The sequence below is a fragment of the Rhinoderma darwinii genome, chromosome 2 (assembly GCF_050947455.1).
Source record: "Rhinoderma darwinii isolate aRhiDar2 chromosome 2, aRhiDar2.hap1, whole genome shotgun sequence".
Lineage (NCBI taxonomy): Eukaryota > Metazoa > Chordata > Amphibia > Anura > Rhinodermatidae > Rhinoderma > Rhinoderma darwinii.
In genome coordinates, this window is record NC_134688.1 from 107471867 (window position 1) to 107492385 (window position 20519).

A 20519-nucleotide genomic window follows, 5' to 3' on the forward strand; every position below is an offset into this window, starting at 1 on the left:
AGCGTAGGGACCGTCGCCCAGTTGTACCCCGTCGCTTAGGACGGGTCGTTGCAAGTAGGCAGGGACGTAGTGCGGGTAGATTAGGGCTCACCTGTCTGTCTCCCTACCCTGTCATTACAATATGGGTGAATAAACGTTTTTCACTTTTTGGACTACTATGCTGTGGAGTGCTGCCTATTTTTTGAATTTATATATATATATATATATATATATATATATATATATATATATATATATATATATATATATATATATATATATTGTAGGTAGAAAAAAGCAGCACTTCAGAGAATTCAAGTATCACGGTGCTATGCGTCCTTGACCGTCAGCCACACGGTCCTGATTTGGAAACACAAAGGAGGAAATAGACGCAGCACTCCAAAAGTAGTAACTACTTTTGGAGTGCTGCGTCGATTTCCTCGTTTGTGTGTGTGTGTATGTATGTGTATATATATATATATATATATATATATATATATATATAAAAATATATTTTAGTCTGTCACCAGATTAGAAGTGCCTTACCACCTACATAATCGGATCGGCGGTGTAATGTAGATTACAGCAGTGGTTTTTATTTTGAACGATCATTTTTGAGCAATTTTAAATTTATGCTCATTAGTTTCTTCTTAGACAACATGGCGTGTTTTTACTTTTTACCAACTGGGCATTGTACAGAGGAGTGTATAACGCTGACCAATCAGCGACATACACTTCTCATTGTTCCAGCCCATAGTTACAGTGTGATTGTTCAGTGAAAGAAGCTGGGCTGGAGCAATGAGAAGTGTATGACGCTGATTGGTCACATTATGTAGGAGATAGGGCATTTAGTCTTGTAACAGAGCCTCTTTAAGGCTACACAACCACATTTTTACTGTCCCTACAAATCTAAAATAAGAGCAGCCGTGCAATAGGACCTTGAATTAAAATCTTACGGTTTTTGTGTCTACAGCTCCTATGCAAAACTAAGTCTGCATGTTTACAGACTACACACAAACCTTCTATAAGCTGATACTGCAGCAATACTCCCTTCCACCTGTCTTGTACTTTTTACTATTAGGGCTCTTCCACACGCAACGGAATTGCTGCAGAAACTTTCTGCAGCAATTCCGTTGGAAGTAGCAGACATTCCGCTGCGGTAAAAACGCACCATTTCCTGCCGTTTTTACTGTGGAAAATGGTGCGTATTTTGCTGCGTTTTTTTACAATGCTGGGAGATGGTGACATCTCCTCTAAAAAAACGCATCAATTCAGTCCACTTTCCGCTGCAGGAATTAACATGCTGCGGTAAGAAAGACGCACCGCAGGTCTATTTCTGGTCTAAATTTTTACACCACATGTAGGGGTGGTCGTAGAAATGGATACACTCTTCAAACTATTTTCTTTAATTCTTTTAGATTTGTTATAGTCGTCAACAACATGTTCAACTAGGGGGAGCAAGTCGTACAGAACAGAGGTTGGGGACGTCTAACCCGCTGGAATCCCCTTGAGAGTCCGTGCCTATACTCTGTATTGTTATGCGCCTCCGGTAGTCATGGCAGAAGCTAACTGCTATTGCACGGAATATCCAGGAATAGGAGCCACCTCAGTCTTCCGGCTGCACCATGGTATCAGCGGACTAACTGGCTTTCGCACCGCCGTGGGTCCTAGCGGTGCTAACCACTACCTTTCACAGCGTAACTCTCCCCCCCTCAGTCGGCAGCTTCCGATTAAGCGCGCCTAGGAACGCAACCAAGTCCTAGGAAACGGGTGTTCTGATAAGCGCTGGATGATGGGAGTCACTTTAGTATCTCATCCACTTGTCCCTTCTTTACTACTTGCTTCCCAACCTTTCTGGTAAATCAACAGCCAAGCAACGTTCAGCGTAATAAATGCAGTGTACATTCCTGTTGCAAGTTCATCGTAATACATGCAGTGTACATTAAGTTCAGGGACACGGGTGCTTAGAATAAGGAGGTATCGCGCTAGTGATGCTTAAAGCAGGATACTTATGTGATGGGTGTTCTATTTCAATCCTCGGTGGTCATCTCTGGCTACCTCCGTGTAGACTACTGCAGTCCTCTCCAAACAATGGCGCCTGCCACCTCATTCCTCTGGCTACTCACTCCTCCCTCTCCTTCCTCTCTCCTCTCCCGCTCTCTCTCCCTTTCCCACGTCAGCGACGTGACTCTTCGTCACCTCGCCCCATCTCCTCCACCCAGCCTTTACGGAACTCCTCTTCCAGTCAGTCTGTGCGGCAGTGATTACGTCATCACGCGCGGCGTAATTGATGCCGTTACTGTGACACTGCCAACGCTCCGCTCCGTTTGTCGGGAGTCTCGCTCCTGCCTCATTACACCCGTGTTCCTGCACACAGGTACAATAAACAACAATCCCCTCTAACGCCACAATAAACAATCCACTCTAACAAGCATGTGGATGAGATTTGTTAAATCTCACCCACTTTGCTGCTACTGTATTCTGCTGCGTATTTTCAGTCCGCAATTCCAGATGGAAAAAAACTCTGCCATTCCGCTACGTGTGGACAAGCCTTTATACATTTGGAAAGTTAAAAAGAAGTAGGGGACAGATGGAAGACACTGACTGCAGGATCAGACACGCATGGTTTGTTTGTAGTCTGTAAACGTGGAGACACACGGGCCTGTATAAGCTGTAGACACAAAAGAATACAATATTTTTAATAAAGATTTCTCGCTTAATTTTTATTAGATGCATTGGGACAATAAAAATTAGTGTCTGCTTTTATATATCTGAAATCAGAAGTTGCTTTGCCGCTGCAATATTGCCATGTGCTTTGCGGTTGTAAGTACACAATTTACCATTTTTTGATGAAGTTACATGAGGTTAAAATTTCTAGGTCAATGGTCACGCTTATGACAAATGGTCATGTAGCATCCCTTCCATAGACTACAATGACTTAAGCCCATTTGGACAATTTTATAGCTTTTACTAAAATACGTAGTGTGTAAGGTTCCTTTTCCGTTCACTACAATATAGTTTTATTATTTGATGGTATTATTTACATAGTTTACATTTAATGAATTACTGTGCAAATAAACTAAACTTTTTTTTATCCAGTATGTCTCTTTACGGTATGTCTATTTTTTTTTAAATCTTTTTTACAGGACTTTGGGGCCTGGTGAATAATGCTGGCATTTCTATTCCTACCGCGCTGAACGAATGGCTGACTAAAGATGACTTTGCTACAATCTTAAATGTCAATCTTCTAGGACTTATTGATGTTACACTCAAAATGCTGCCAATGATTCGTAGAGCTCGGGGTCGTGTTGTCAATATTGCAAGCATTGCTGGAAGAATAACTTTCTGTGGTGGCGGATATTGCATATCAAAATATGGGGTGGAATCTTTCTCAGACAGTCTACGGTAAGCAGTGATTTATTACAGCGAATATTTCATTAAAGGGGAACGCTATAATTCATTAACTATATAATCAACAAATGTGAAAATCTAGCATCTTTTTTTAATATGACGTCACTATATTTAATGCTTTTTGTTTTTTCTCTTTTCAACCTTGAAACTGGCCACAAGCAGGCCTGCTGCTGCTGCGCAAGATTTGTATCCTTATGATCGATTGTGTACCTTACAGGGATTCTCCATTTTCAGCAGACCAAGCTTAATTGGTTAATGAGAAGTACAGCTTTCTTATATACTTTGTGGTTCAATTCCTCACCGTTCAAGATCTATGTTTGATGTCGGATAAAAACTTTACGGTAATATTTTTATTTCTAGTGGTTCAAAACCAGTACAGACCTAGTTCTGCGCTCCGCTGAAAGCAGATACAATTGTATCAAATTTAGACAATCCGCTGTAAATGTAAATGATCTAAATGCATCAGTAGCAGCACAAATCATCTGACAGGTTTGCTACGATGTTTGATAAAATTCATCAGTCTGGAGTCCAGTTCAATTGTGCTTGTTTATGGTGGAGTCGGGAGACCTACAGCTCTCCCATGTCTGAGCAACTTAAAGCTTGCGCAGAGTATTGCCTTATTCACACGTATTTTGCATCCATTTTTAAAGTAAAAAAACTAGTGGATCCTAAACAGAAAACAAATGGAAACCTTTATACTTCCTTTTTTTATCTTTTTTTTTTTTTCTAGGACGTTACAGGGCTTAGAACTTTAGCAGCATTTCACACGTTTTCATGAAAATGTCAAAAGCCTTTTTCTATGGTTCAGTTCTGCAGTCGCTTTGAGGGGCTTATATAGAAAAAAAAACAACCTATAAAACACCCCATTTAAAAAACTGCACACCACAAAATATTCAAAACCGAATTTAGTAAGTTTCTCAACCCTTTGCTTTAATTCCTGTGAAAAGCCCAAAGTGGAGGTGAAATTTCCAAATTTCATTTGGGGGGTTTTTGTTTTTTGCAGAAAATCTGTTTTTAAATCATCTTTTTCTGTAACACAGAAGGTTTTATTAGAGAAACACAATTCAATATTTATTGCCCAGATTCTGCAGTTTTTAGAAATATCCCACATGTGGCCCTAGTGTGTTAATGGACTGAAGCACAGGCCTCAGAAGCAAAGGAGCACCTTGTAAATTTTTGGGGCCTCCTATTTATTAGAATATATTTTAGGCGCCATGTCAGGTTTGAAGACGTCTTTTATCTTTTAGTACCAAAACCGTGGAAACATCCCCAAAAAGATACCATTTGGAAACTACACCCTTCAAGGAATTTTCCTAGGGGTATAGTTAGTGTTAAACCCCACAGGTTTTTTTTGCTGAATTTAGTGGAATTGGGCTGTAAAAATGAATATCAACGGTTTTTCCACTAAAATGTCTTTTTAAATTCTACAAGGGTTAAAGGAGAAAAATTACCCCAACATTTGTAAAGCAATCTCTCCCAAGTACGGCAATACCCCACATGTGGTGATAAACTGCTGTTTGGATGCAGGACACAGAAAGACAGGAGCGCTACTTGGCATGCAGATTTTGATAGAATGTTTTTTGGGCGCCCTGTCGCATTTGCAAAACCCCTGCGGGACCAAATCAGTGAAACCCCCCAAAAGTGACCCCCGTTTGGCAAACTACACCCCTGAAGGAAACTTATTGAGGGGTATGGTGAGCATTTTGACCCCACAGGCCTTTTGCTGATTTTAGTGGAATTATGGCGTGAAATAGAAAATTTTATTTTTTCTGATAAAATGTGGAATTTTTACAAGAAATAAAGGAGAAAAAGCAACCCAAATTTTGAAATGCAATTTCTTCCAATTACGTCAATACCACACATGTGGTCATAACTGCTGCTTGAACACACAGCACGCCTTTCTGAGCCCTACAATCTGGCATTCAGATTTTACTGGGTTGTTTTTTTTGTGGGCCATGTTGCATTTGCAAAACCCTGAGGTTCAGACTACAGTGGAAGCCCCCAAGAAGTGACCCAATTTTAGATAATACACCCTTCAAGACCTTTATCATTTGCCTGGACATGTGACAGGGCTCAAAAGTGACAACATGTGCATTTGAGGCCTATTTTTTTTTTTTTTTTTTTTAATGGGTTTTTATTCACAGCATTGGCCCACAATTGCAGTGCTCTGAGGTCAAATAGTAAAGCAAACCCCCAAGTAGTGACCCCTATTTTGGAAACTATACCCCTTAAGGCATTTTAAGGGATGTGGTGAGAATTTTGTCCCCACAGGTATTTTTTTCATTAGAAATTAATGTGCAGCGGAAGGTGCAAAGTGAAGATTGCAATTTATTTATTTTTACTGATATTCCACTTTAGCGCACAATCAGTGGCGTAACGGGGCCTGCAGCATGAGGGGGCCCAAGTCGCCCGCCGGCACGGGCCCCCACCATGGCCGCAGGCTCCGCTAGCAGCCGCTATGGCTGCTACAGCGGGACGCCACTGAACACTACGGCAGAGCAGGGAGGTATCTCCCTGCTCTGCCATTAAACAAAAGACATGTATCCCCTATCCACAGGATAGGGGATACATGTCTGATTGCTGGCAGCGATAGGGAGAACGGGGGACTGAAAGTCCCCTGAAGTTCTCCATCACAAACCTCGGACTTCCGGGGTCTGTGTCGGCAGCTCCGTAGAAATGAATAGAGCGCCGGTCGTGCTTGTGCGCATGCGTGACCAGCGCTCCTTTCATTTTTATTGAGCTGCCGACACAAACGCCGGAAGTCAGAGGTTAGTCATGGAGAACATCGGGGGACTATCAATGCCAGCGATCACACATGTATCCCCTATCCTGTGGATAGGGGATGCATGTTATTTGTAGGACACACTATAGGTCGCATTTTTTTGGGGGGGGGGGGCTGTATGGCGTTCCCTACAGGGGGGGCGCTGTATGGCGTTCCCTGCAGGGGGGGGCGCTGTATGGCGTTACCTACAGGGGGGGGGGGCTGTATGGCGTTCCCTACAGGGGGGGCTGTATGGCGTTCCCTACAGGGGGCTGTATGGCGTTAGCGCCATACAGCCCCCCTGTAGATAACGCCACACAGTCCCCTTGTAGATAACGCCACACAGTCCTCCCTGTAGATAACACCACACAGTCCCCCTGTAGATAACGCCACACAGTCCCCCTGTAGATAACGCCATACAGCCCCCCCTGGAGATAACGCCATACAGTCCCCCCTGTAGATAACGCCATACAGTCCCACTCTGTAGATAACGCCATACAGTCTACAGGGGGGGCTGTATGGCGTTATCTACAGGGGGTGCTGTATGGCGTTATCTACAGGGGGATCTACAGGGGGGACTGTAAAAAAGGCACTATCTACAAGGGGGGGTTGTGTGACACCCAGGGGAGGGGGTCAAAAGTCAAAAGTTTGCTATGGGGCCCAGTCTTTCCTAGTTACGCCCCTGCGCACAATATGTTGTGCCCAGTTTGTGCCACTGAAGACCAATACCTCAAACTGTTAAGCATATTCTCCAAGGCATAACGATCCCAAATATGTGGACGTAAACTGCTGTTTGGGCACATATAGGGTTCAGAAGAGAGGGAGCACCATTTTAGCTTTTGGAGTGCAGATTTAGCTTGGTAAGAGTTTTGTTTGGAGTTTTGCTGGCCTTTCAGTTTATAATGTGGGGGCATATGTAGGCTGGGCAAAGTACATCAGGGCGCAATAAGAGGGTATAATGCAGTAAATAATATGCAGGTGTGGCACTGATAAATGGTGCCCAATCTTATCCGCTTTTGAAACACTCTTCATATTTTGCGTCGCCCAATTTTCTGAGTCAGAACTCTTTTTTATTTTTTTTAAATCCCTTCCATTTTTTTGGGCAAGCAAGGTGAGCAAAAAAACAGCAATTGTGATTTTTTTTTTTTTTTAATTTTATTTATTTGCTTTCTTTTTTTTCTTAATTATTTTTTTTTTTTTAATGTTCACCAGATGAATTACATTTTTACTTTATATTGCGGGTCGATATAAAAAATATATATATAATATACAATTTATTTTTCATGTTTTGCAGCGTTTGCACTATATTTATTTATTTTTGTCTCATATTCTGAAAGCCATAACTTACTTTTCAGTCCAAGCTGTGCAAAGGCTTATTTATTGCGGGACAGGTTGTAGTTTTTATTGATACTATTTTGGGATGCATGCGAATTATAAGTAACTTGTGTTTTTTTTTTTTTTTGCTATGTTTTGGGAGGGGTGGTGACCAAAAAATAGAGATTCCGACTTTTTTTATTTTGCGGTTTTTCAGTCCAGGGAAAATGAAGTTCTAGTTTGGATCGTTACCAGGGCTGGCCTTAGGATAGATGGCGGCTCGTGTGAAATTATCTTTTGGCGCGCCACCCCATTATAAAAAAAAAAAAAAAGACCCATAAAAACAGTATAATGCCCCCCACAATATAATAATATATTATGACCCCTTCAAGGGCAAAGTATTTTGTCCTCTAATTGTGCCCACACAGTATTATGCCCCGTGTGGTACCCCTACACAGTATAATGTCCGCTTACTGGCCCCCACACAGTATAATGCCCCCTCCCCTGGCTGCCACACACAGCCCCACCTTGTAGATGGTGCCCCCTGTAGATTGTGCCATACAGCCTCCCTCATAAGGGTATGTGCACACACACTAATTACGTCCGTAATTGACGGACTTATTTCGGCCGCAAGTACCGGACCGAACACAGTGCAGGGAGCCGGGCTCCTAGCATCATACTTATGTACGATGCTAGGAGTCCCTGCCTCGCTGCAGGACAACTGTCCCGTACTGTAATCATGTTTTCAGTACGGGACAGTAGTTCCACGGGGAGGCAGGGACTCCTAGAGTCGTACATAAGTATGATGCTAGGAGCCCGGCTCCCTGCATTGTGTTCGGTCCGGGACTTGCGGCCGAAATACGTCCGTCAATTATGGACGTAATTAGTATGTGTGCACATACCCTAACCGTGCCATAATCCCCCACCTCCTACTTGTAGAATGCGCCATACAGCTCCCCCTTGTATACAGTGCCCCCAAACAAAACTTTTTTTTACTCGCCTTGGTCCCGTTCCCACGACGGGATCCTTGCGTAGGCCGGCGTGATCCTGTAGCCTAGTACAGAGTTTTCCGATCTTTTCGGACTCTAGGCACCACTGTAAAAATAAAATTTTCCTCAGGGAACCCTTTACCAAAAATTGTTTCGAGAGACCAAAAATGGCTAAAAACCAGCCCTACACTCGTAGGTTATGTTCACACAGCGTTTTTTGTAAGGCAAAAAAAAGTCTGCCTCAAATTCCTTGAGGAATTTTGAATTGACAGCGTTGTTTGACTTTATTTTTATTTTATTTATTTTAAGCCGTTGAAGCTAATGCAAAAGACGCAGGCAAAAAAGCACACCAAACGGGCGCCGCAGTTATTTTTTGCCTCCTATTAATTTCAATTGGAGCTCGGAGGTGGAAACCACTTGAAGACCATCAGCCCGCCACTCACCGTAAAATGACCATCAGCCCGCCACTCACCGTAAAATGACCATCAGCCCGCCACTCACCGTAAAATGACCATCAGCCCGCCACTCACCGTAAAATGACCATCAGCCCGCCACTCACCGTAAAATGACCATCAGCCCGCCACTCACCGTAAAATTACCATCAGCCCGCCACTCAGATTCCCCCAGTCAGTAGTGCCACACAGCACACTGGTGGGTAGTGCCACGCAGCCCACAGCACACTTGTACATAGCACCCCCCTTCCTGTAGATAGCGCCACTGTAGCTCCCTGAAGGAGCGGAATCCCCCGTGGCTGGGGATTCCACTCCTGGAGCGCTCCGCTTGATGTCTGTCTATATATGGACAGTGACATCAGGGGCAACTCCTGAAGTGGGGATTCGTCCAAGAGTTTACCTTATAAAATGTTCCAGAATTATTTTTGGGGAATATACATTTTAAATCGCAACTCTTTTGGTCGTGTCAAACAGTCCAATCCGTGCTGACCGTATCAGATTATGTAGGGACATATCCTATTGTTTTATGGGGAATACAAGTATTTTTCTAAAATGAACAAATCCACTCATAAGTTTTGTGGGTTTTTTTTTTAAAAGGGATTTCCTATCGCTTTGTGATCAGTGGGGTGTCTGGGGAAAAACTATGGGCCCTTCGTTTTCTGGATCAGTGGCGGTCCTGGCAGTCTGACTTTTGATCAGAAAATTATGGCATGTCCTAGCGACATGCCATAACATTCAATTATGGGAATATCATTTTAAATAACATGATACCTAATAACTATCAAGTTAAATGCTCATTTAAGGTTTAGTTATGTTTAATATGTAAACGCATATTAAATGGTGCCATAATTTAAAAGATCCATATTAAGATTAGATTACTCGTCAGCAGACTGAGCCAACAGATCAGCTGACTGACTGATTCGGCTGGCAACGGTGTGCTGCAAGCAGTACAAAATCTGTAACAAGAAAAATCATAAGTGATTTAAATGCTAAAAAGATACATATCGGTAAAAAAAAAAAACACCAGAGGTTTCTATATCTTTCAAAGCCTGATCTGGATAAGCATCCTGAATCCCCAGCAGAGGGCTATATCCAGTTCTCTACCGGTAACCAGTCTCCGATCTCCCTACTAGTCTTTAGTTTTACCCAGGGTGTAGAGGAAACGGAATGTGTTTTTTTGTTTTTTTTTTTCATTTTAGCAAAGAAAGTCTTGTGAAACAAACCATGGTGTTAGAAAACGTCCGTCAATTTAAGGTTGTCTTGACTACTAGCCAAGCGTCTGGGTGGCCCTGGTTTGAGATGTTGTCTTTTGGATTTACCCTCTGCTCACTGATTTAGATATTCTGCTCACGGCTGGTTTAGACCTCTGCAACTCCTGGTTTTCTTCTGTTTTGTGATTTGGACTTTGAGTCTCTCCTGGTTTGAACTCTGCTTGTTGAACACCCCTCTGGCTTTCTGGTTATCCTTTTCTGGTATTGCCTGCAAGTTCACCTCCTGTCCAACACCTTGAGGGCTTATTCAGACGAACGTGATATACGTCCGTGCAACGCATGTGATTTTCATGCGCCTCGCACGGACCTATATTAGTCTATGGGGCCGTGCAGACTGTCAGTGATTTTTGCGCAGCGTGAGTCCGCTGCGTAAAACTCACGACATGTCCGTTCTTTGTGCGTATTTCATGCATCACGCAGCCATTGAAGTCAATGGGTGCATGAAAATCACACGCACCACACAGAAGCACTTCTGTGGGATGCGTGTGATTGGCGCAACAGCAGTAAAACTATGAATGTAAACAGAAAAGCACCACGTGCTTTTCTGTTTACAAATATCCAAACGGAGTGTCCTAATGATGGCGGCTGCGCAAAAATAACGCAGCCGCGCATCATACGGGGCTGACACACGGAGCTGTTAAGTGCCTTTTGCACACACAAAACGCTGCGTTTTTTGCGTGCGCGAAACGCACAAGCTCGTGTGAATCCGGCCTTATTCTGTAAAAGCAACCTGGGTTCTATGCGGCCAAATCCAACCTGCCTTGCGATGGGCTCTGGTGAAGACCCATAGAGTAGCCTTAGACTCTGCTGACCAAAGTGGTGACGGACTTGAGGAAGCTGATTTACTTGTATGCTTAAGGGCTGATTCAGACGTGTGTGGCGTTTTTGCGCACGCAAAACACGCGGCGTTTTGCCTGCGCAAAAGCCACTTACCTGCTCCGTGAGGCAGCATCATATGATGCGCGACTGCGTGCTTTTCGCGCAGCCGCCATCATTATGACACGCCATTCGGATGTTTGTAAACCGAAAAGCACGTGGTGCTTTTCTGTTTACATTCATCCTTTTGACAGCTGGTGTGCGAAACAGGCAGTTCGCACGGAAGTGCTTCCGTGCGACCTGCATGGTTTTCACGCACCCATTGACTTCAATGGGTGCGTGATGGTCAATATCTCTGCGTATTTTGCGCATGTCGCGCTTTTTGCGCAGCGGAAAAACGCTGCGCAAGAAGCACGGACTGTCTGTACTGCCCCATAGACTTGTATTGGTCTGTGCGTGGCGCGTTAAAACCACGCGGCCCGCACGGACGCAATACAAGTTCGTGTGAATCCAGCCTAAACCAGACAGTCTCCAGCTGCCTTTGGGGAATTTCTCGTATAGCAATTCCATAAAGGTTTTCACTCTGAAATTGCTCAAGTAGTGATTCCTTGACACATGGACTGTAGAATAAAACAAGAAAAATAAATATGCATAGCCAACTTTTAGGACCCCATTCAAGCGCGCCAATTCTGATGATCCAGCAACTGTTTCCGGCACAGGTCTGTAATATAATCCAGAACCACCCCAGACCATGAGCAGAAAACATACTTGTCCTTGCAAAGTAGAACTTTAAGATCTCCAGAGATTTGGGATTTAAATGTTGGAAACTGTGGAACGGTACTTCTTAATACTATATTCATGTATTTCTATATCTTACAGACGTGAAATCAGAAGATTTGGTGTGAAAGTCTGTATCATAGAGCCTGGTTACTTTAAAACATTAGTATGTAGTCCAGAATTATTAATAGGACAGTTAAAAAACCGTTGGGAGAAGGCCCCAGAAGAAATCCGCAGTGCTTATGGACAGCAATACTTTGAAAAATGTAAGTACCCATTTATGAAACCCAAAACCTAGAAATGAATGATAAAAGTAGCCAGGAGATAAAATTGCCAAAAGTGTTTGTATGCTTCACTTCTACTCCTGAAACCAATTTAAGGCTGGATTCACACGAGCACATTACATCCGTAATGGACGGACGTATTTCGGCCGGAAGTCCCGGACCGAACACACTGCAGGGAGCCGGGCTCCTAGCATCATAGTTATGTACGACGCTAGGAGTCCCTGCCTCTCCGTTGAACTACTGTCTCGTACTGAAAACATGATTACAGTATGGGACAGTTGCGAGGCAGGGACTCCTAGCATCATAAATAACTATGATGCTAGGAGCCCGGCTCCCTGCAGTACGTTCGGTCCGGGACTTCCGGCCGAAATACGTCCGTCCCTTAAGAACGTAATGTGCTCGTGTGAATCCAGCCTAACAGTTTTGCCTTCGCAGCTTGCATGTATTACAATACACTATACGCCAATACATTGCAAGCTGCTCGATGCCGTTCACTGTCCATCCCAACAGCCGGGCTACCTATCAGCTAAGGCTGGGTTGCTCTGCCTGCACGCCGATTTTTTCGTAGCGTTTTTCGACTGCGGCCATTGAGCGCCACGGCAAAAAATGCAGTGAAATACGCTTTCTCTGCCTCCCATTGATGTCAACGGGAGGTCAGAGATGCAAACACCTAAAGATAGGGCAGGTCACGGGAAAAAAAAGCTCCTCCGCCTCCCATTGAAATCAATGGGAGGCATTTTCAGCCGTTTTTTGGCCCGTTTCCGCGTAAAAAAACGTGTTAAAAAATACTCTGTGTGAACTTACTCTTAGACTCCTGCCCCTCCTGTCTTCTCCTGAGAGAGTATATAAGCTCCATTCTAATCTGGGGAGTGAGCAGATAGGCAGCCCGGCTGTCGGGATGTATATTGAATGGCTTTGAGCAGCTTGCATTTGTATATGTTTTATACATTCAAGCTGCAGAAGTAAAACGTAACTGGTTGATCATGCCAGCTAACAGGTTCTGCGATGTTGGAATTTTTCGGCTGTTTTTGGTATACAGTAGTCTGCCAACACGAATGGTCGTCAGCCGAGATGCTCAAAATCGTCCATTTTGTCCGACTTTCACTTTTATTTAAAGCGGCCATACACAAGTTTTTTAAAAATTGTCAAACTAACAATCTAATGTCTCTTGATTGTCCCCTGATATTGGATCTTAACTTGCCTGATCCCTTGTTGTATAGCAGCAGAGTAGAATAAACCTGTATGCCCGGCAAGCTGATGGTGCGTGTTTATTAGGTAGCCGGAAGAGATAGTGGTTAGTGAACGTTTAAGCATCAGCTATTGTGTATGGCAAACTTTACATATAGCTACGAATTTCCAACAGTTTTTTTGTAAACCGGAAAAATTACCATTATTTCACCTGTTGAGAAACTTGCCCAATAGATACACCTTTAAACATATTGATAATCGTGAATCTATTGGTGATGAATCGGAAAGTCTTATTATACTGAATAGCAGTGGTTTTTGTTACTAGGGGGCAAAGAAATTTTCTATAAAAATGGTTCCAATCTTTGCAAAATTATAGTAGAAATATGTGCACTACTTTTAAGGCTACATATTAAATTCATGTTTTAGGTGATTCTAAAGATTTGTTTAAATTTACTTTTATAAAAATGTATTTAATTTTGATAAGTCGATTAAAAAGTTTAGAACCGCCTAAAATATTGATCTAATAATAAAATGCGATCTCTTGCCAAAATTGTAATCATTTTTATGCTTTCTTCTGAAGGAATCTCTATTGTTGAATAACTTATTATGTGTCGTATTAGAACTGTGTTGAAGACTAGAGATGCATCACCTACAAATGAATGGTATTGCAGCTCAGCCCTATTGAACTAAATGGAGTTTAGCTGCAATACTCTACACAACTCATGGACAGGTATGGCGCGGTTTCTGAAAGAAAGTAGCCATATTTTACTAATCCAATACAACTACTTTAATCTTCTCTCAAGATCCACTTCTGGGTTTAGCTAAAAAAAAAACCTGCTTTGTGTGAACTTGGTTTAAAATGCTTTTTCCAGTATCCATCTTAAATTTCATTATTAACCCCTTCCTAACACTGAGCCCTTTCCACACTCATCGGGTGTCTGCTGTATGGTACAGCCGACACCTCACTTTAATGGCCGAGATTGGAGATTACTCCGATCCCAGTTAAGGGTCTTATAAAAAAAAATATAATAAAAAAACATGGTTTTGTGTCCACGTTTTCTAAATGTTTTTTATTTTTTTGTAAAAATAGTAATACATGAAGAAAACGATATATAAATTTGGTATCCCCATAATCCTATCGACCCGCAGAATAAAAAGTTAACATGTCCTTTTTCCTGCACGGTGAATGCCATAAAACACAATGCAGGAATCCGTTTTTTTTTTTCCCCATTCCACCCGCAAATAAGTTTTCCAGTTTCCCAGTACATTATATGGTATAATAAATGGTGCCTTTTTAAAAACTACAACTCCTCACGCAAAAAAAAGTCCTTATACGGCTATATCAATGGATAAATAAAAATGTTATGTATTTTGGAATGCGGGGAAGAAAAAAATGGCTGTGGCAGCGAAGGGTTTAAAACATTAGATAAGTATTGCTTTGATTGGTTTACCACTTCTAAGTGAAGATCTTAATCCACTTTATTATATTAGAGAATTATTTTCTAAGAAATTACTAATATAATATTGGATTAACTTCGCTACTAGCTGGAGTGATCTCAAAAATAAACCTGCGTGGTGGTGAAGAAAACACTGTTTGTCGCTTCCTTGGAAGTACAATCAGTTGGGGAAAAAGGCTCAACCTCCTGGGCACCAAGCTGCAGTAAGTGGCGGTTTTTAGGTATGAGCTATGTCCCCCCCAAAAGGGCATACTGTCCCTATAAACAGCGCCTGCCAGAGGGTACTTCCATACACAGCGACTACTAAAGCGTATTCCCATGCTAGCCGGAAAGTCTCTATTTGTTGCCTGTGGAGAATGCCTCATAAACAGAGTCAGTCAAGAAGTACCCCATATATAGTGCCAGTCGTCTGCCCCAACCACAGAACTCGCCTCTTCCTCCTGTTCCTGCTTTGATTAGGAGGAACTATTTTCTGAGCAGCTGTTCTCCTGTCACTCCCTTCGGCTAGATTCACACGAGCATGTTCGGTCCGTAAAGGACGGAACATATTTCGGCCGCATGTCCCGGACCGAACACACTGCAGGGAGCCGGGCTCCTTGCATAATCGTTATGCACGACGCTAGGAGTAACTGCCTGGCTGTGGGACAACTGTCCCGTACTGTAATCATGTTTTCAGTACGGGACAGTAGTTCCACGGAGAGGCAGGGACTCCTAGCGTCGTACATAACTATGCTTGGAGCCCGGCTCCCTGCAGTGTGTTCTTGCGGTCGAAATACATTCCGTCCTTTATGGACCAAACACGCTCGTGTGAATCCAGGCTTCTTCTGGAGAGAGCCTGTGGCTATGCAATCTGTGAAATTTATTTTAGTTACAGGCAGGGACGTTTCTAGCTTTTCTGCTGCCTGAGGCGAAAATTGAAATCCCCCCCCCCCCCTCAGATTTTGATTGACATCCCCCTGGCTGTTTTACATCACTTGCAGCAGTCTCCAACTCTCATGAATGCGCCATTGCCTTGTACTCCCCTGGCATGTGCGGTGAAGCCGGGCAGAGTACACCTCGCTGCACGGTGCGTGCCGAAGTAGCACAAGGAAGTGGCACATCCTAGAAAGTTGGAGGAGACTGGTAGTGATGTATAACAGCCCAGGGGATGCCAATGAAACATGGAAATGTGGGTTTGGAGGCAGGACTATGTGACCTTTCAGGATAGCGGCATCGCCCCATGACACTCTAATGAGTATTTAGCATATAGCATGCACCGTTTTAAAGGTTTATTTTATATATTTTGCTGCATCTGAAAAAAATACATACAGGGGAACGTTTGGAAATATTGTCCGATCATGTATTGCCGCACGGCGGCGGTTCAAGTGGTTAAAACTACCAAACGGGTTCCTATCAAATATAAAATGAATTGCAACAATTCCATCTGCCCTGCAATTTTATTATAAATATATCCTATAGAATTACTGTAAAGGATCTGCCAGGCACTACGTCTGTGGATACTCCCAGGATTAATCAGTCGACACCTGAGGCCAGACCTCTTAGACTGACACCGGCTCCCACCAATCAGGGTGGCAGGCTCAGGAGTGGGAGAGCCTATCGCGGCCTGGTCAGTCGGAGTTAGCTCCGCCCCCTGTCCATTTATACCTGCCATTTTCTCTTCCTCATTGCTTGTTATTCTTCTTGGATTCCTGGCCCCACTGCTGCCTTGCTCCAGCCTGCTTCTGCCGTGCTTCTGCCTTGCTTCAGTTCCCGCTTATCCTGCTTCGCTCTGCCCCTGGCTTGCTTCCTGCTCCGTGCTCTGCGTTTGTATGCTTCACTACATCCTGATCCTGACTGGCTCGTTCACCACTCCGTTTCCTCACGGTGTTCCGTGGGCTACCGCCCCTTCCCTTGCTTGTTCCCTGTTTGTATCCCCTTGCACTTAGTCAGCGTAGGGACCGCCTCCAAGTTGTACCCCGTCGCCTAGGGCGGGACGTTGCAAGTAGGCAGGGACAGGGCGGTGGGTAGATTAGGGCTCACTTGTTCCCTTCACCTCCTTCCTGACATAACAATTACAGCTCCAGAACCAAGCTCTGACATATATACAGTACCAGAACCAAGCTCCATACATATATACAGCTCTATAACCAAGCTCGGTACATGTATACAGCTCCAGAACCAAGCTCGGTACATGTATACAGCACTAGAACCAAGCTAAGTACATATATATACAGCCCCAGAACCAAGTTAGTACATATATATTCAGTACCAGAACCAAAATCTGTACATATATATTCAGTACCAGAACCTAGCTAAATACAGCACCAGTACAAATACATCTAAATTTAGTGCAACCCCTGCCATATAGGTTTGTACAACGTAAAACAGCTCCTAGCATTGCCCGAACAATGGTAAGGAAATGCTGGGAGTTGCTGTTACACAATAAAAAAAAAAATCATATCACCCATCAGCTCGCTGTAGATCATACAGTGACTACAGTACTGATTCGAGGCAGAATAAACATTTACATTAAGTGACTCACAGATGACTTATTTTCAGATTCTAGTTGTTCGTTTTTCTCCTCCATCCGGTCCAGACCATTATGATGACTTCTCCCGGCCACAGCCCATTTCTGCAGTTTTCAGCTCCGATTTTCACGGTGCAACACACTACGCCCCTAAATATAATGGTGCCATACACTGTCTGACACTCACTCATTCTCACACACACACACACACACCCCCCCCGTAGACAGTGGCCCCCAGAGATCCCCCCCCTGTAGATGGCTCTCTACATATGCCCCCCCTGTGGATGGCGCACCACATATAGCCCCTGATCATTTTAACAGAAAAAAAGAAACTTTACATACTCTCCTTATCCCGTTCTCGCGCTATACCCTTGGAATGCAGGCCTAATCTCTTTTCTCTTCTGAGCAGAACTGCTGGGGCTGATCGACGCAAGTGGCGCGATGATGTAATCTCTGACAGGCCCTTCCATTCAGCGACGCAAGCCGCGTCATTGGAAGGCTCTCGCTTATGCATGTGAAGGTATCTGCGTCCTATGGACGGAGCTACAATTATGGTGCAGGAGGGGGTGGCATCGGCTGGTTTCAGTGGATCCACCACCCCCCTCAGAGTGGCAGCAGGGGGGTTACAGACAGTATTCAATTAAATCGGTGTCCTTGGTAATTTATATACAAATTAATTCTAAGGTGGTGGTTGATGTTCTGGGAGAGCAGTGGCAGCAGGCAGGAAACTTAGTCCTTAGTCCATGCCCCAGATGCTCCATTGCTAGCAACACAAGTGCAATCAACAAATTAAAGTCCATGTGAGGGCACCTGCTAACACCCTTATTAGCACTAAATAATTTTCCGAAATTTGCAGTGCGGACTTATTGAAATTGCTCACACAAGTAAAGGCAGTGAATCCAATATCATTCTAATAGATATTTGCCCTCAATTAATTTCCATATTTTAATAAAGCTTCTTTAAGCCAGAGCTGCCTTATATCTACAGTATATGTTCAAGTTTTGCGAGTGTAACATACATTTTAATGAGGTTTATAAAATGTATGTACATCCAGAAGAGGCAGGACGCAGCTGCAGGCTTAAGGGAAGCCGACATGACCGCCCTGGTAGGGAAAGGGTTAATGAGGTGAGGGAGAGGTGAAAGAAGCTAAGGAGGGGCGGGGAGGAGTTAAGGGGGACGGGGGGCCGTCACTGCGCTTCCCGCTGTTTCTCGGCATTGAGCCGGAAGCAGCGGGAGGAGTAACATAGCACAAGCAAGCTCCCCGTTGCCCGGCTTTTAGAAATGGCAGAGGCCCTGATTTTAGAGCGGCTGCGTGCCGCTGCTGTGCACCACGGTCCCGGATGGCTGGAGGAGACCGTGGCTGCATTAACGAGGATCCCGGACGCCGTTTCGCCACGTCGGGCACGGCGTTCGGGGTCTGTTGAAAGGGACAGGCTCCCCTCCCCCGGCCCCCTTACGAGCATGGCTATGGCGGCGGGGGGGGAGTCGGCAACAACAGCTCCTGCGCTCGGCAGGCAGAGAGCGGTGCCAGGGGTGACGGCGATGCAGGCTGGGTCGACCCGTCCCTCTCGGCGGTCCCGACCTCCAGAGCGCCTTAGTCCGGAGGTAGTCCCGCGGACACGGCGTCGCAGAGGGAGCCCGATCCCGGACGCTGCAGGCCAGGCAGCTGGGAGGACCGCCCCTTCCCAGGCCCTGCGTCCTGGCAGGAATCCCAGGCCGCGACGGGGTCCGGCGGTAAGCAGGGAGTCGCAGGCTGGGCTCCCTGTCACCCCTCCCCCATCAGATGGAAGATGTGGAGAACAAGGTACGGCCGCCCCGCATGGTGATGTTCCGGCCAGGGGGCAGGCTTCGTCAGGATCGTCTAGACGGACGACTAGATCTGCAGCGACGTCGAGGCAACAGGTCCGGTCGGAAGTCTGGGTCCCGGCGGTCGGGCGGCAGGTTGCCGGCCCATCGGTCAGCGCGTCCTCATCCCCTTTCCGAAGATGTCGTTGGGAGGGACAGTCGTCGGCGAGAGAGGAATTGGAGGAAGGTGAACTGGACGTGTATCGTCGCGGTCAGGATGGTCCGGCTGACGGGAACACAGCGCCTGTGCAGCCCGGTGAGTGTATAACTCCATCATTGTCTTATCCAGCGATTTTTATGTCGGGTGTCGGCGGGGGGGCTGCTAGCATTGCATCGGGGGCCGGTAGTGGCGCGGGCGGGCGCGACGGAGCGGGTTTGGCAGATTTAGTGGGTTGCTTACGGGAGCTGGTGGGGCGCCTGGATAGGGCCGCGGCGCCGGTAGTAACGGAAGCGTCTCCTGCGGTAGTTTGGGAAGGCCCCAGGGACGTGGGATCGTTGCAGGCGCGTCCTGTGGTGGCGGTTAGAGAGGCGGTCGCGGTGTCGGTACAGACCGAGGCACAGAAGGACGGCGATCGAGTGCGTATGGACGATCGTGCTCGGGGTGAGGTGTATGTTTGTTTTGAGGGTCCGTTGGGGGCGCATTTAAAGCAGGAGGTGCGTGATCGGATCTGGAAAGACGAATATGTTGAAATTTTTTCTCTCTTGCCGCTGGCTAAATTTAATTTGGATAAAAGCAAGCGGGATGAGAGTAAAAAGGACGAGGAGGAACGGCGGCGGTATAGGCTTATCCCGCAGACGTTCGTTAATTGGTCGCAGGCGTTCGCCATATTGGCTAGTGTTATAGGGGAAAAGGCGCCGGAAAATTGTTCGGCGTTGTTTTGCTATTTTGATGCTATTGGGGAGGCTCATAGGGCGTATGGGGGTCAGGCGTGGCTGCGATATGATGAGCAATTCCGTCAGCGGAAGGCGGTTCGGCCGGCGATTCGGTGGGACCAGAAGGATATTGCTCTCTGGTTACGAGTTACGGCTCCGGTTAGGCAGCCCTTTCCCGGGAGCGGTGGCCAGGGAGGCCAGTCTAGTCAGAGTGGACAAAGCGGCGGGGGAAAGGCGGGGTTTTGCTGGCAATTCAATGAAGGCCAGTGCAAGTTCGGGGCCACGTGCAAGTTCAAGCACGTGTGCTCCGAGTGTAATGGTGCATCACACGGGGCGGCAAAATGTCTGCGAAAAAAGAGGTCAGGGAACCAGCACGGGGTTGGTCAAGGGGGTGTCGCCGGTGAGGGTGGAAAGGATGGCCCCTTATCTAAGTGAATATCCGGATAGGGCGGCAGCTAAGTTGCTTTATGAAGGGTTTAGTGTTGGTTTTGTTATTCCTCCGCCTCCTTATGAGGTTTCCGGTTACGCGGAGAAATTTAAAATCGGCTTACTTGCATGCGGAAGTCGTGTCGGAAAAGTTGTTAAAAGAAGTTTCG

General features: G+C 45.4%; 1 protein-coding gene across 1 annotated transcript in view; it reads left to right on the plus strand.

The window, feature by feature from the left end:
• The window catches only part of LOC142742375 (17-beta-hydroxysteroid dehydrogenase type 6-like), a 58398-nt gene that overhangs the window by 31278 nt on the left and 6601 nt on the right, over window positions 1-20519 (plus strand). Inside the window, exons 3-4 of the mRNA XM_075852021.1 lie at window positions 3126-3384; window positions 11873-12036. Coding sequence (XP_075708136.1) covers window positions 3126-3384; window positions 11873-12036 — 423 coding nt within the window. The remainder of the gene's footprint in view (window positions 1-3125; window positions 3385-11872; window positions 12037-20519) is intronic.